Raw genomic sequence first — 16,563 nt, 5'->3', positions numbered from 1 at the left:
GTTGTCCTCAGCTATTGCATTTACAGGGACAGAACCAGACACAAAGAAAAAGTAGGGGGAAAAAAAAAATTAAAAGAGTGGCAGTAAAAATAGTATTTTATTCCACCCCCTCCCACCCTCCCTCCCCCCTGCAACCCCCAGTACACTTTTCCCCTCTCGTTCCCACAGCAACATTACAATCAGAAAAAAATAAGTTTGGGGGGCGGGATTTGGGGGAGGGGTATGGGTAAAAACAGTCAAATCACAATAGGAATTTTTCAAAATAGGTTATTCCACTTAGTCGTCATCTTCTCCCTCATCTTCAGGTTCTCGTTTTCGCTTTTGACCCCTTTCTTCTTCTGAAAGGAGGAGAAAAAGGCATTTAGATTAAACATGGGTCCTACACATCTAGGAAGCTTCCTAATCCCAGGCCCATCTTTCCTGGCAACGGAATGCAGGGTATTTGCAAAGCCAATGCAAAAAGCACCAAGTCCAAACTCCCCACTTTAAAGATGGGAAACCTGAGGTACAGAAGTGACTTATTCAAAGTCACACATCATATTAGTGGGAGAGCTGAGTCTAGAAACCAGGTCTCAGGACCCCTGTTGTCTGTTTTGCCACATCACAAGATCCCTAGGGTAAGACATACAGGGTAAAGCACTTGGGGTCTCAGTAGGAAGGAGTGTTCCACCCACCGCCAGGTTCTCAGGGTCTAAAAGTAATCTAAAGCCAAATGAAGGGGCCAGACTGCTAACACTGAGAGAAAGAAGGATGCCATACCACCAAGATCTTCTTCATCTTCTTCATCATCTACTTCTCCGTCATTATAACCTTCTTCATCCTCCTAGGAGAGAAAATGGACATCAGAATATTAGTTATACTCCCAGCTGAGGGACATGCTGTGGTGGCCACTTTCCCTGGCACTGAGTTCAAACAAGCAGGGGTCACCTCTAATCTCTTGGAACCCCATGCCAAGGACCAGCCATCTCAAGATACATCTAAAGCAGAGGGGTTCCTAACTTATTTTGGGTCAAGGGCCTCTTTGAGAGAGAATCTGCAGAAAGCCTGAGAACCTTTTTCACCAAGTACCTGTATGACATACAATAGCTGCAAACAATGTTAAGTGTTTGTAGATTCTGTCCCTGAATTAAGAACTCTCAATCTGAAGCCTCCTTTAACAATGGCAACTGAGCAGACCTCTACAATGTCAAGTAGGCCATCAAGCCATCTATCTTTAATCTAATTTTGACTTCCAAGGGAAGACCACAGTTTCCGAAAATCAGATTCTGAGTTAAGTCCAACCTTACCCTACCCTACCTAGTAGCTATACCATCTTGCAGACTCCTTGGATCAACTAAAAGGCAGGGAAAACTACTGCTGTTGAGACTATCTCAACTCATGGCAACCTCATGCATGCCAGGGTAGAACTGTGCTCCACAGATTTTCAGTGACTAATTTTTTGTAATTAGATTGCCAGACCTTTCTTCTGAAGTGCCTCTGGACTGGAACCTCCAACCTTTTAGTTAATAGTCTAGTCATGAACCACATGTACCACACCCAGGGAAAGGGAGGATAAACTCAAGAACCCCAAGGACAGCATTCCTAATTCACTTGAGATTCAGCAAGACATGTGACTGTATTCTCAACACAGGGCCCTAGCTTTACGCTGCTCCTGAAGTTATGTGCTAGTTGAATTTCTGTATATTGACAATGCTACTAAAGCATCAGGCAGCCATTGTATAAAAAGAACTTGGTGATAAGACTTCTTTTTGTCTGGGGAAATATCCTTTTATAATGTCAAACAGTTCTCTAATCAGTCTGTTTGCTAAGGTTCTGTTTTTGTGTAGACTCTCTTTTACTGGAAGCTGGAAATCTGCAGATGGTCAATGAGATTACAAAAGAAAAGCCCAGCCCCTGTAGCTCCTGTGACAGGAAGGGCAAGACGAGAAATCCATCAGCCAAGATGGGCCGTTCTGTCCTAGGATGACTTATTTTTCAGTCTTTATTTTTAAAATATTTACAATATTTATTAGAGGTGAGCCTAGTAGCTTAAGATTGAGAGAGAAAAAAACCCCAGTCCAGAACTAGACAGACACTAAGCCCATCTCATTAGCTTTCCTATTTGCCTTGACTTGCTCCTCCCTACCCCAGGGTGGGATGGCTAGGAGATCCTGTCTGAGCGGGTCTGTGCTACAGAGTCTGCTGCAGGCAGATGTGTTCTTGTCAGTGCACCTGTCATTTTAAATCTCTCTAGGTCTAACTGTGGCAATTAGTGAGAGTTGATTTAGAATTCTGAAAAAGTCATGGAAAATGATTCTGCTATACAGAAACTTAGGAGCTCTGGTAGCATAGTGCCTAAAAGCACTTGACTGATAACCAGAAGCCTGGCGGTTCAAACCCACCAGCCACTCCTCGGAAGGAAGAGGGGGCAATCTACTTCCGTAGTGATACTGCCTCGGAAACCCAAGGAGGGGTCGCTATGAGTCGGGTCCGACTCAACGGCACATAACAACAACAACAACATATAGAAACTTGGACATCAAAACACAAAACCCAGGACCTTAGAAAAGGTGTGAAAGCCTTAAATAGTATATGGTTGAACATCTACCTCACCCCAACAGACCATCAAGCATTTAACTCCCATTTTATTTTATCCAATTAACAATTCAGTGAAATAAAAGTTTTAATGGGGTAACTATTATACTGGTAAAGAAACAGGCTCAGAAAGGTCAAGTCACTTAACCAAGGACACACAGCTAGCACATGGAAGAGTTGGAATTCAGCTCTGCAAAGACTGTGCTCTTAACCTCTGCACTACATTACCCTTCACAGACATCTCAGACCTTGTTAAGTAACTGTGAACCCACCAATCTGTTAGGATAATGGCTAACTCCTGATGTACAACTGCCACCATTCACAGGAGACCCCTATCCTCTGATTTGGGATCCAGCAGTGTTCCTGAAACCTGACTATCAGTTTAAGGCAGTGCTGGTCTTTGATTTTTCCTAGCGTACTCTAAGTGCTCAATGAATATTCACTGAATTAATACATAAACGCAAAAACCATAGGTGATAGGGACACTGATTCTGTAAGAATTTCTACATAGGAGTAAGAGCCAGGTTTACCTGGGATAAGTGAGTCCCCTTCTTTACCTGCCTCCAAAATCCTCTATTCCCTACTCCTAATCCAACCTCCCCAAGGATTGCTGGAAGTCTTGCCTCCCCAAGAACAGTAAAAGGGTATGGAATAAAACCACTTCCCCAACCAGGGCTCTTGGGCTGATCACCAAGTCCTTTAGTGGGAATGACTCAAGAGGCAGAAGTAAGGAGAGCTGGGGGGAAGAGTAAGTCCCACCCAGGCGAGGTTGGCTTCTTACCTCTTCCTCGCCGCTCACATCCTCCTCTTCACCTTCCTCCTCCTCCTCCTCATCCTCTTCATCATATTCTTCCTCTGTGCAGTCAAAATGGAGAATAAGAACAGACATGGTGCTGAGCTGGCTGTTCCCCTCACACCAATGCAGGCCCCAGGCTGGCGGCAGGCAGAGGAGACCATGACCCTCCCACACCCACCCAGGCCAAGGTCTGAGTACTCATGAAAACAGGGCCAATATATGTGATCAAATACATCTGAAAGGGATCCAAGAGAGTCCCTCCCCACAAGGTCAACAAAAGCAAAAACTCCCTGTAGAAGTTGAGACAACAGAAGGACAAGTTCTAGGACCTGAGAAGAAGTCAACTAATTTATAGAGAACATCTAGTCCAAACTCCCCACTTTAAAGACGGGAAACCTGAGGCTTAGAGAGAACCGATTTGCTCAAGGTCACACATCAAATTAGTGGGAGGGCTGGGTTTAGAAACCATGTCCTGGGAACTCTGTTCCCTTTCTGCAACATCACAAGATCAGGAATACAGGGTTTCTGAATACCTTGCAAAAATACTCCCAACTTAACAAGGAAAAGAAAAAGTTGTGTCTGAATTACATGTATACCCCCAGTTGTCAAGAGTTCACTTTACACGACTTCACGTTTACAAAAGACCTATATTAGTGCCTGTATTCACTAACCAAAGAAATGAAATCCAAAGAGGATTTTTCCCTTGCAGGGGGAGGGGAAGGAGAAGAGCTCCAAAGGTACAACTCTCTTTCAGTGTGTTTTGCAGCGAGCCATTAAAGACTCAGCACGTACTCCAAGTACCAAGAATGGTGTCATCAAGCTCCTTTCCTCAGGAATTACACTGTACAAACATTATTTATACTTTATATAGGCTATATATTTATCATATAGTTCCTGCTTTTACTATGTATGTTAGCTTTAGGTTTTATGTGTTATTTGGTAGATTATTTTTTGGGTCTGGGAAATGTTTGATTATTTTCCCACATAAATTAAGAGGTAACTGCTTCTTTGCTTTATGCCATTTCAGCTTTTGAAAGGTTTTGTTGGAATGCTCTACTTTCAGATAGTGGGGGAAACCTGTACTCAGTCAAGTATCTCAGTTCTCAACTTTACCCTGGCTGTGAAGACCTGCAGGGAAGCTGCACTGTTTGCAGCCTGAGCAGATGTGATGTGGAGGAATCGGAGGTGTGCCTTTCTCCTCCCCGAACACCAAGTCTTGGGTCTTGGACTGTGCCTGTGAGTGCATGAGGAACTTGCTGTCTGCAGCCTCCTTTGCTTCCTGGGGCCCCTGGGGCTGGTTCCTGAGGCCCCACCACCCCCAAGCATAGCCTGTGATCTTGTGGGCTGCAGCCACCAGGGGGTGCCACAACCTCTCTAGGTCATAACCTCACCTCCACTGGATACCCAGGTGGGGGAAGGGGAAAGGACCCTCAGGCTGCACCCCACCTTCCTCTATCCCTTTACCTCCTCTTCTCTACCAAAGGCTGTCTATGTCCAGAGTCATGTTGTAGAGAGAGAATGTAAAACTAATTCCCTGGGCAGGTTTGGAAAGGAGAAAAACTGAAGTGAGAATGACTTTCCAAACCAAACCAAACTCGCTGCCCTCGAGTCAGATCCAACTCATAGTGACCCCTCCTTGGGTTTCTGAGGCAGTATCACTATGGAAGTAGACAGCTGGCTATCTATGAAGTTTCAAACCAGTTGATGACTCTCATGATCTCTCTTTGGGGCAGGTTAGAGAACAGCAGTAAACAAAGACAGCCCACTTCTCCATAGCTTGGAAAGAGGCGGGCACCCAGCTAGCCCTGAGCAGCTGGGCGGGGGCTTCCCAACAATCCTAGCCCTTCCCCTCCAACATAGCACACACCATCCTCATCCTCCTCGTCGTCATCCAGGCCCTCCACGTAGCCCTCGGCATCTGAGTCAGGGGCCTCCTTGTCGTCCCGGTCGTAGCCATCGAGATATGTGAGTTGCGGGAGGAGCTTGAACACGTTTTCTCTGTAGTCGTTCAGGTTGGTTACCTCACAATTGAAAAGGTCTAAGCTCTTGAGGTTTTCTAATTTTTTCTGAAAGTGGGAATATGAAGTCAACAGTGAGTGATCCATCAGAAGGGAAGCATACAATCCTGAGAAAAAGAGGTAATGGGAGACTGCAGAGAGCTCAGGACTCACAGGGGATATAAGGAGACTCTGATGTGGCTTCTGTTCAGCCCTATGTGTGCCCATGCACATCACCCTGATTTGTGGGTCTCAGTTTCTTCATCTGCACAAAGGGACTGGACTTGTGGATCTTTAAAACCTTGCCTAATGCTAACACTTTATTCTGCAATTCAGCTTTTGTTTTAACCATGACTGGCTTGAAATTACACTTAAACTCTCTTGGAACATGAACCAAGTCCTGTCTCTGTCCGTCCCCTGTGCCCAAGAAGCAACAGGGAAACAATGAAAGAGGCATGAACTAAGCCCATCTGTATCTAGCTAACATCATACTTTATATGTAGTATAATTCAATTTATCCTCACCACTCCCAAAAGGGAGAAATAATCCATTTTACAAGATGAGAAAATAAATGGACTTAAGAGAGCTGTCACAGAAATTGGGATTTAATAAATCAGGTAGCCCAAATTCAAACTTGTGTTCTTACTCTGCAATACTGCCTACCAAAAAGAACAAGAGAAAAACTGATGGACAAACCCTTCTATTCAGTTAAAAGAGCTCTTGAAAAGTGGTGGAGGGCAGGGGGTAGTTTTTAAGGGTCTAGGGGGTTCAAGTTTTGTCTGTGGTACTTAACACAATTACAGGAGCCCTGGTTGTACAACTGTTAAGTGATTGGCTGCTAACAGAAAGATTCGTGGATCAAACTTGCCCAGTGATTCCATGGGAAAAAGACCTAGTAGTCTGTGCCTGTAAAGATTTCAGTCTAGGAGATTTTACGGGGCAGTTCTATTTTGCAAATGGAGTCACTTCTGAGTTGAAATTGACTCAATGGAACTTAATACAATTAGGTCAAAGCTTTATACCAGATGGGATGTAGCCATATCATCCCTGTTCGATGGGTGAGGAAACTAAAGCCCAGAAAGTTAAAGGGCCACACTGCTAGCAAGTTATTGAGCTGCATCTCTACCTGCCACCAAGAACCCTAGTCCCAGGCTGAGCCCCACTCTGACTGGACCATGCCTAACAAGACAGGACAGCCACTTGCCTTCAGGGTCAATGCTGGGAGTCAAGGGTAACACCCCAAACAAAAGCAGTATCATGCTGATAACCAGGGAAAGGAAAGCTACTAATACATGCATGAGCTGGGTGAGGGGAAGCAGAAGAGGGTCTCCAATCCTCAGTGGTGACCGAATCATAACATTTTACAAGGATTTGATATACTTGGTCCCCATATCTCACTCCCCAAACACATACAAACAGAATTTCAATGATTTTTCCTTTTCTAATGCAATTACGAAATCAAGGCTTCCTGGTCGATCTGAATAGTTTTGCTTCCTCCTAGACCAGTGGGAGACCTGAAAAGAAGTTCTGTGAGAATCACGTACTAGTAGTCAATCCCATGCCACAGATGGACAAGCAAAACTTGAGCTTGGGAAAGAAATGCCAGGTTCTTGTTGGGCCACCACAGCCCTGCTGGCCAGCCCCTTGAGATTCTACAGAGAGAGGGAGTGTTTTGGGGGCAAAAACCCTGCAACTGCAAGCTCAAACTGATGGGATATCCCCAACCTCCATTATATACACCCAGAAAAGGAAAGCACAGGCAGACTTAACAAAATGTCTTCATGGTCTTTCACTGATTTTAAGATGCATGGTTTATAAGGTGATTCTTTTATGTATATTTGTTACTGTGTTTAAACGTGCTTATTTAATGTTAGCTTTTTTTTTTTTTTTTGAGGAGAGGCAGTACTGAGAATGAAGGAAAAGCACAGTTAATTCAGATCCTGGCCATGTAGAAATTCTTATTCTGACCAGAACTTGCTCCTTTCTGGTTAATAAATCAGTGAGGACCAGGGTATGCTCAGCTCTACAAGGAAGAGCAGAGTAGACAGACACACTGTCCAGATTTCTGCAGCCCAGGTCAAGTCACATCAAAGACCAGTGACAGGAACTATTACTCTCCATGCCATGTAGAGGAAGACCTGAAAGAGGCTCGGGTACCACCCAGGTGTCTGTCACCCCACATCCTTGTCACCTACATCCTTGTCACCCACAGGTTGTATTCAAACAGACCTACTCTCATCCTTCAGAGTCACCAGCATTATCATCACCCCTATAATGTTCAGTTTAGAGTTCTTGCAGTTCAGAACACAGTGTCAAGTCAAAGAGAAATGGGGCCCCACTGAGGTAAGGGGCCAGCTTAAACCTTGGTTATCACTTCCTCCTAACCCCGCAAGAAGGCTCATAAGCTTATGCTAAGCCTGAAGAAACTGCAGCTCAGGTTCCCAAAGTCAAGCAAAAACCATGAAGGGAAAAGCATCAGACCAGAAATCAGAGAGCAAGGTCCTCACCCACTTTCCCAATGACTGCCAATTCTAGCTATTTGACCTTGGCCATTCCATTCAACTTCTATGAGCCTCACTTTCTCTATGGACAAAGAAAGAAATAGTAGCTCCAAGTCTGTCTCATAAAACAATAATGAGAATCAAAGGAAGTACGATAAATAGTAGTATTCCTTGATAGCAATTCCTCTCCATCCCTAAGCCCCTACAGAGAAGGGAGGATCCAAATGACTTACCAGTGGCTCTATTGTGCTGAGGTCTTTAATTTTGTTGCCACTTAAATTTAGATGCGTGAGGTTCGGACACTTTTCTGCCAATACTTCCAGGCCCCCTGAGATTCTGTTATCGCTTAGTTCAAGCTAAACAAGGCAAGGAGAGAAGAAGCAGAAACAGCTCTTACCATGAAGGCTCAGCTTAGAGATACCTGGCTCTCACCAGACACAGCCAGGAAGGAAAAGTAGTCTCAGGGAATTATCCAGCATGTTGTTGCACGCACCTGGCTTTACCTGTAATTATGCTCACTTAAAACACCAGGCAGTAATATAGTCTTCCTCCCAACACACACACACACACACACACACACACACTCACTCACTCTCTCTCCCTCTCCCTCCCTCCTTCTCTCCACTCATATTTACCTTCTTAAGTTTGTTTAACTTTGGTAAGTTTGCGACTGAGGTGAGGCCTACATTGATTGTACTTAAGAACTCCAGTTCCTCAAATTCATCTGTGAGGCCTTCGATTTTGCCTTCATTCGACCGACAATTGTCCAGGACAAGCTCTTTCACCTGGAAAAGGAAGGCAGCATGAATAAAACACCAGTCCCATAGCTCCCTGCCAGCACCAGCTCTATAATGCTGTTCAAGGTCCTCCTGGCCTAGGACTTACCATACCATCAAATATCCCTACCCTAACACCCCTTTTAAGACCCTAGTCTGCTTGCTGTCTTTAGCCCCCACCTTCCTGTCCTCCACGAGTCGGGGACCCTTTGCTTGTTGATGGTTCCCAAGATGCACATGTACACTTGCTTTTACTGGCTCTTACCATTAGTCAAAGCCTGCCCACCTGGAGTCTGGTGTTAAGACATTGTGGTCACCCATTTGGTCTGCCCCGTGGTCAGACATCAGACCAGGAAACCCAATTTTCCATTCTCAGCACTGCCCAACAGAGCAGACATGTGGCTAAGGAGCACTTGAAATGTGATACGTGTCACTGAGGAACTGCACTGTAAATGTCATTAAGTGTAAAAGAGCCATATTCTGCTACCATGTTGGATAGTGTGGCTATAGACTGCTTTTCAAAGTCCTGAGTGTAGATGTAGGAAGAGGACACAGAAATCCATAAACCCAGGATAGGCCCATAATGAAATGCTGAGGTTGGCAAAATCCAAAAAACTATCTTTGGAGACACTGTCCCTTGTCTACCGCCTCTCTCCCCTCTCCCAACTCCCTGGAGGCACTTTAGCCCTCTGTCCTCCCCTCTTTTTCTTTTACCCAAAATTTGGATCTTAAATCCTTTATTTCTAACAAGGTGGAAAGAACCAGTAGAAAGCTACATTCTCTCTCAGTTGTTAAAAGGAAGACTTGTCTTACACAGGAATGGACTTGAAGATAAAGTTAAAGGATCCAGTAAAGATGGAAAAAAGACAAGCTGAGGAAGAGCAATCAGGACCTCGGCATGAAGTGACCCAGAGGTGTGTCAGCAAGAGAGACAAGGGTACCTGGTCCTCCAGGCAGCCAGCCCAGGGTTACCTACTCCTGTTTGCAGAGCAGTCCGGCTGCTTATGAAGCCTGGAGGGCTCCTTAAAGGTGACCCCTCCTGGCTGCACCTTGTGCTCGACGCCCCCTATAATGGTCAGCCCAGAGTTTCTTCAGCTCAGAGCACAGCCATTCTCATCTGCCTACTATCTGCAGCTTGCCAAGAAATACTTTCGGGTGTTGACTAGATATGCTGCCCCCTGAACTCCTATCCACAGGTCCTGATTTCTTATCAATGGGAGAAGAGGAAATGGGAATAGGATCCACACCAGGCTGCCCCCTGGCTCAGTCCACTCCTGCTGGCAGGCAGAGCAGGAGCACTCTGAGTATATCTGGATCTCACAGTACCATAGAAGCCCGGAGCCGCCCTGCTTTTACCCGAGTGGACAAAGGCACTATGCTCCGCCAAGAGAGCTGCGATAGCAGGTTCCATCCAGCATAACTACAAAGGAGTGCAGGGGAATGGCAGCTCTTTCCCAGTGCTAAGGGGCTCTCAGCCTAGACACTGGCCACCCAAGGCCCACCTTGCCACTGGCTCTTAGTTGGGAGAAATCGAGTCCCTTTCCATGCCCTCAATCTCTAGGAGAAGCCAGATGGCCAGGTCAAACCACCTTCTCAAGGTCACTGGCAAGAATGCCTGGGAATAAATGCTGTAGGCCTTCTGCTGCTCTAAGGTAGGGAAGCAGTGTAGAGCCAGGAAGCCAGGCCTTAGGGGACCAGAGCAAATGCCAGAGATTAACTGCCTTGGGGGAGGGGGAAGCATTTCTGTCATCTGCAGTAAACACTAGAGTCACAAGGTCCAGTCTTCTTTAGCAATTGGTTTCCTGGGAAGGCCCTGGGAATTCCTTAAGCTTCACCAAAGACAGACAAATATGACAAGGGATTCCAGTCCACCCTCAAAGATTTCAGACATGTGGTTTTTCTAGGCGTGTCAAGGGCCCTCAGCAATGGGGGAGGGGCTGCTGGGGAGTTAAGAGAATTCTGCCTGGATGTCCGCCTCTTTCCTGGAGAGGCATGCTGTTGTTGACTGCCACCCCTGCCAGGACGCCAGGCAGATATGAGGTTTCACAGCGTTGATCGGGCCAGTCCCCAGTTCCCAACATTACAACTAAACTGGTGGCCAGTCTTCCTGGGGACAGTAAGTGAGCCACTAATAGTATTTTTATCGATAATAGTCATTGGATCTTTCCTGAGCCCTTGTCATGAACCAAGGACATTCTAAAGTCTTTCACACACATATTACCACATTTGAACCTGACAATTGCTCCATGGGGTATTCTCCTCACTAAAAAAATCCTAGGACATATTCACAGAAGAGGATGTCAACTGGATGAAGCAGGCCAGCACTAGGCACAAGATGAAGAGAGTCGCAAATGGCTTCTCCAATATTCCCAAAATGGAGTACCCAAGTGCTCCCAGACCCCCTAAATCAATTCTACAAGTTTCCTTGACCCTAGCTGCTCCCCTTTAGCCCCTCTCCTAACGGTTTCACCAGTCAGTTGGGTGCTACTCCCAGCAGACCCCACCCTAGTTACACTTCCTTGGTAACTAAAGCACAAAATCTAAGCAAGCCATTGCTCAAATGATGCTGCAGTCAGGCAGCAACACTCTGGAGTGGGGCCTGGGGACCTTACTCTTCCCTAGGCAGCACTTGGGAAACCCTGTGGTTTCTGACCCACCAGGTGGTGGTTAACAGTCTGGGCTGCGGGGGGGTCTCTGGAATCCCCACTGCTTCTGCATTTCCTTCCTGGCAGGCTTTCAGTACATCTGGGGTGAGACCAAAGACAGAGGAGAGGAGGGCAGGACTTAGATCTGGAGGGTGCTGATATCACCAAAAAGCCCAAACCAAGTGGAGGGAAAGCCCCCATTGCTTCTCAGGCAGAGTGAGGCAGGATGGTGCATTAAATGGGAGGCTGCCTGGAAGGTGGAAACTGACCAAACAAGACAAAACAGAAACATGAGTCCACCAGCTGACCTGTGGAGTCATTCAGTCCAACCCCTGCCTCCATGGAGGACTATATCTTCTCAGAGCTCCAGGGTGGACTAACATGTTTGAAAGCCTCCAACCCATTTGACTCTAAACTCAACTGCAATTTGAAGCTACTTCCATTCATCTGTGGTTAGTGGCCACTGCTCTGAAACTCTTCAATGCAAAGAACACATCCCTTTCACATGTAGGGTGTGTTCTGCTTAAAAAGGACCCCTCCCTCCAAAAAAAGAAACAGAAAACTAAGGCCCACTCCCCCTGCCAAGGCTAAGTGCAAAGTTAAAATTAAACTAAAAACTTGTACTTTGGGTTTAGATGCTCTCAAAATTCCACTGGCCACAGTGGCCATTTAAAAATACCCGAATGTGGTTACTTTCTCTCATCCAACAACTGGAATTACTCTGTTTGTGTAAGGAGCTTTTCAGCCCCCAGAGCCAAACCGACAAAGTTTCATTCCTCAAGTGTCATCAATGTCTAATGGGAGCTGTCATATTCATACATATTCAGCCCCAAGAGATGTCAATGGGGAGAGATTCCAAAGAATCTCTTGTGGGGAAAGGTGGGTGGAATGACCACTTCTGCATTTCTTGAAAAACTTGTCCCCAAAGCAAGGTCCCATCATCAGTCCTTCTCACCAGTGGGAGCTGAAACTTCCATTACAAACAGGAACACTACTGCTTGTTTCAAAAGTAACTTCGTCCTTAAAATCTCTCAAATTTGACCTTTCTCCTCCATTCCCAACACTGCAGCCTGGGGTCACTCACTGTCACCTCAAGTCACTTCAAGCCTGACTTTCTGGCTCCAAACAGGGTTCTGTGACTGTGGGGGCAGACCTTGACTTGGAGTCCCAAGACTTGACTGGTCAAGCTCTATACTTCAGGTCTCAGGCTTCTACCTCTGCAGAAATGGGATGATGATAACATCTGTTTAACCTATAAAGTACAAAGTCCAGCCTAGCAAACATTCCTGCCTCCAGAAAAAAATCCAAGTTCCCGAGCATGACCTTTGAAGTCCTCCATTCCTGACCTCTCCCCTATTCCTCCAGTCTCCTTACTCCCCACCTCTCACCTTCACACTACTCATCTTGTTCAAGTACCCTCCCCACGAAGCATGGGGCCTTCCTGGACCTGGCTCTTAGCATCCCAAGGCACTGAAAGCAGCCACCGCATGAATCATTTAATTGAGTATTAAGCATTCGATCCTCCTAGAGGTCAGGAACTGTCCTCCATAATCAGCCTAGCAGGCAGAAGGACAGCAGAACAACTGCTTAACAAATGTCCTGTTTAGTGTGCCAGACACACCACTAGGAGCTGGGAATGCAGCAGTCACACCACTGTAAAACTTACTTGTAACTAGTTGAGGAAGTGTGGAATGAGTGCTACCTTTCATAAACAACAACTTTTTTTAAGTTATTAACTGTGTGTCCCCCAACACACACATAACTCTTGGGTTGGGGGAGGCAGGTTAATTGTGTCCATCCCCACTGCCTCCACCTGACCCAGTGTTCTTCAAGCAAGAGCCCTAGAAGTCCCCCTCCACACAGGTTGCTTCTGCAATGTTGTTCACCTGGGCAAATGCTTAGGGCACATGTGGCCACTGCAAGCCAAGGCTAGGGTCCTTGTCACCAAGAGGTGCAGTGGAGGGCTAGGAGGGGACAAGTAGCTGGTAAACAGCCACAGTCCAATGTGGCAGGTAGCAGGACTGAGTACATTCTTCAAATGCCTCCACCACAGGATGGGGCACACTAAAGGGAGATGAAGAGTAGGCCTAGGAAGGCCAAGAAAGCACATGCAGGATCTTAGAACCCACACTGGCTCATGATCTGTGGGGCCCATGCAAAATGAAAATGTGAGTTACCTTGCTTGAAAATTATTAAGAATTTCAAGACAATGACCATAGACCATTAAGCCAAGCACAGGGCCCTGAGTGACTGTACAGGTCACATGCCTGTGAAGGCCACCCTGATTAAAATGCCAGCTTAGGGCTAAAACGGGACCCCCTTTGAAGGATGAGGCTAGAGAGAAGGAAGCTCAGAATGAGATCTGCCGTTTAATTTTTTCAGCAGTTCCTGAGGACAGCAGGCAGACTCCGGAGTTAGGCAGACCTGGTTAAAATCCAAATTCTCCTGTTACTAGCTGTGTGACCTTGGACAAAGCATCTCCCCTCTCTGAGCTCCAGTTTCCCCAACAACAATAATCCTCATTTCTTAGGGTTGGGTTAAATGAAGTAACATGCTTAGTGTCCCCAGCTTGGAAGAAGCCACTTGCCTTCTCCTTCATTCAAAGCCACTTTTACTGAGTATGAATGTGAGAGGCAAGACAGCTATCTAAGCTGCCTGCAAGGCTTCCTTAAGAAAACACAAGGCCTCTTAACCTGTTAGAGAACCAAGATGGTGTGCCCATAGCATACATGCCCCCCTCCCTTCGATTTTATACCAGCCAAGGCCTGTATTTTTGCTCACTGCTTGGTTTTTCTTTTTTCACTGACAGAGAACCCTGGTTTTCTTTTCCTTCACTGAGGAAGAATTCAATAAATATTTGTAGCTTTGGTTTCAACCTTGTCGGTCCCTGACCAATTTAGTTTGCAAGTTCCAGTCTTTGCACAGAAAAGAAGACTCAAATCAAATTGACCCTGTGTTTGTCAGTGCTCATGGGTTTTAAATAGGTCAGCTTTTAAATGGGCCATCCCCTGTTGCAGATCCATTTCTAGCTAAAAGGCCAAGCTGTTTGAGACACTAAGGCAGAGGGGATGTGGGCTTCCCAAAGGTATTACATAGGAGTGATGGATGCTAGTGATTTTGTCATTTTAACCATAAAATCTATGTGTTTTGCCTCAACAGACAAGTGTGGCAAAACCTGTAAAAATCATTTATGATCCATGGGGGAAAGCCAAGGCTCTGGGAGAAGAGTTGGATGTTTCAAAAGCTGGAAGGGCCTTGGAGATTACTTAGGCCAGTGGCTTTCTGACCGTAACGCATAGCAAGAAATGTGTTTTATCCCATGGCTTAGTGCACACATGATTTTGTGTATGTATAGGTATACAAAACTGGAACAAAACTTATCCTCATTCTTTACCTTTTTTTGGGTCATTCTTAACATGACCAACCTATAGTTTGCAAGAAGACCCCTCGGTAGCAAAATGGTTTGTGCTTGACTATTAACCTAAAAGTTGGTACTTCAAACCCATCCAAGGTGCTGCAGAAGGAAGGCCTGGCAATCTGCTTCCATAAAGATTACAGCCAAGAAACCTATGGAGTAGTCCTACTCTGCAACACATGGGATCATCATGAGTCAAAATGAACTTGATGGCAATGGGTTTGTTTTCTTTTTTGCAGAGTTGAACCTAGAGCCCAGGAACCCAGAGCTGGGTGATTTTTCTCCACACCACCAACCTGGATCAGAGATCAGTGCCTAATGGAAGGCCATCGGATTAAGTAAGCCTTCAAGTTTCTGCAACTCAAGCGCCTGAGACTTAGAATTCTACACCTCTCAAATATCTTGTAATATCTTAACTAGGAGCAGGGTCCCATGTTACATTAAAAACAATACAATCTCTCCAAGGTGCCTGTGTCCCTGAATGTTTTTGTTTTCTTCAATAGCACTCTAAAGGCCCAGGACGGAGCACATGGCCGCAGTAACGTGGTGACGCCATCCTTATTATTTTAGGGAGCCAAGGAACGCAAGCGGAGGCGCACAGCAGCGGTAATTAAGCTGTCTGCCAGGGCTGGAAGAGGGCCAGCAAGGAGGCATTAACATAAACTCTATGACTTGTCCGGAGCTTCCTGGAACTGGCTTCCTACCTCCTCCTGCAGGTGAACGGAGGACTTGGTTTCTGCCTGGCCAAGGCTGAGAAGCTGGTTCCACAGCACCTGCTTCCTCCAGCCAAGTCAGTCGTGAAGGCAATAGTCTGATGACCCAGGCAAGGACAGACTTTGGGCTTGTCAGATGAGCCAGTTTAGATGATGAACCCTAGCAGAGGTGGGCCCCTCTCTCAAGTTGCATCTTTGCTTGCATAAACCTCATTCCTCCCATTTAGATTCTGCTCCTACTTCAAGGATCCATTAGTCCCACCTCCTGCAGGAAGCCCTCCCTGATTGCCCCAGCCCTACGTATACGGGAAAGTGTTCTCTGAGCATCTGGAAATAGGCCCAGAAGTCTTGGGTTTGACTTTGTTGGAGGGAGTGGTGGTGGTGGATACAGTGGGGAGAGGGAAACATGAGGGTTTCAGAACTGGCGAGCCGGTGACTTGATTGAGTAAAAACCCCTCTGGCTTCATCTCCTAAATAGCTGTTCCCTTTATCTTGCAGAAGGCCCAAAGAAGCAGGGGTTGGAAGCAGAGTCCAGTGATTGCACTAGTCTGAGCAGGTAGTGTTCTGAATGGCAACTAAGAGGAGAAGGGAAGAGAAGACAAGAAGCACTGAGAATCAGTGCAAAGGATGCTTCTCAGGCAGTCAGATGGCCTGAGTACTTTGCCACTAACTTGCTTTGTGTACCCTGTGGGAAGTCACCTCCTGTCACTGGGCTTTGGTCAGTCCCCTAATCCATCCACTGGGCAATGGAGCCCAGGTACAGAGATGAGATCCTTAGTAGTTCATTATTCTTTGAGCCCATACTCAGTCACTGTTCCCCAAAAAGAGGCAGGAGATTTCATGTGCCGAAGGAGCCCTGCATTCACCATCGAGGGATGCCAGAAAGGAAATCTGGGACACTGGGTAATTATCCTGGGTAATCACTGAAATGTGAAAATCAATCATCTAGTCTCTTAAAACACACCAGGACCACAAAAACAGCCCCTTAGAGGCCCAGGGTGCTGGATTCCAAATGTGGGAGCCTAGCACTGTCCCACCTGATGCCCGCCATTGCACCGGCCATCGAGGGGCCTCTAACCTCCTCTGGGTAGTAGGGAGCAAGCACCTCAACTCAAGGGGCCTGTTCCCAGCTCACCAATTTTGTGG

General features: G+C 46.3%; 1 protein-coding gene across 1 annotated transcript in view; it reads right to left on the bottom strand.

Moving 5' to 3' along the window:
• Window positions 1–276: 276 nt before the first annotated feature.
• Window positions 277–16,563, bottom strand: part of ANP32A (acidic nuclear phosphoprotein 32 family member A) — a 42,996-nt gene continuing 26,709 nt past the window's right edge. The window contains exons 2-7 of the mRNA XM_007957318.1: window positions 8,504–8,653; window positions 8,102–8,224; window positions 5,238–5,436; window positions 3,356–3,429; window positions 760–823; window positions 277–338 (exon numbers count right to left, since the gene is read on the bottom strand). Coding sequence (XP_007955509.1) covers window positions 277–338; window positions 760–823; window positions 3,356–3,429; window positions 5,238–5,436; window positions 8,102–8,224; window positions 8,504–8,653 — 672 coding nt within the window. The remainder of the gene's footprint in view (window positions 339–759; window positions 824–3,355; window positions 3,430–5,237; window positions 5,437–8,101; window positions 8,225–8,503; window positions 8,654–16,563) is intronic.

Source organism: Orycteropus afer, unplaced genomic scaffold (assembly GCF_000298275.1).
Source record: "Orycteropus afer afer isolate SDZICR_OR568_19922 unplaced genomic scaffold, OryAfe1.0 scaffold00015, whole genome shotgun sequence".
Lineage (NCBI taxonomy): Eukaryota > Metazoa > Chordata > Mammalia > Tubulidentata > Orycteropodidae > Orycteropus > Orycteropus afer.
This window is presented reverse-complemented; position numbering and strand designations above follow the sequence as displayed.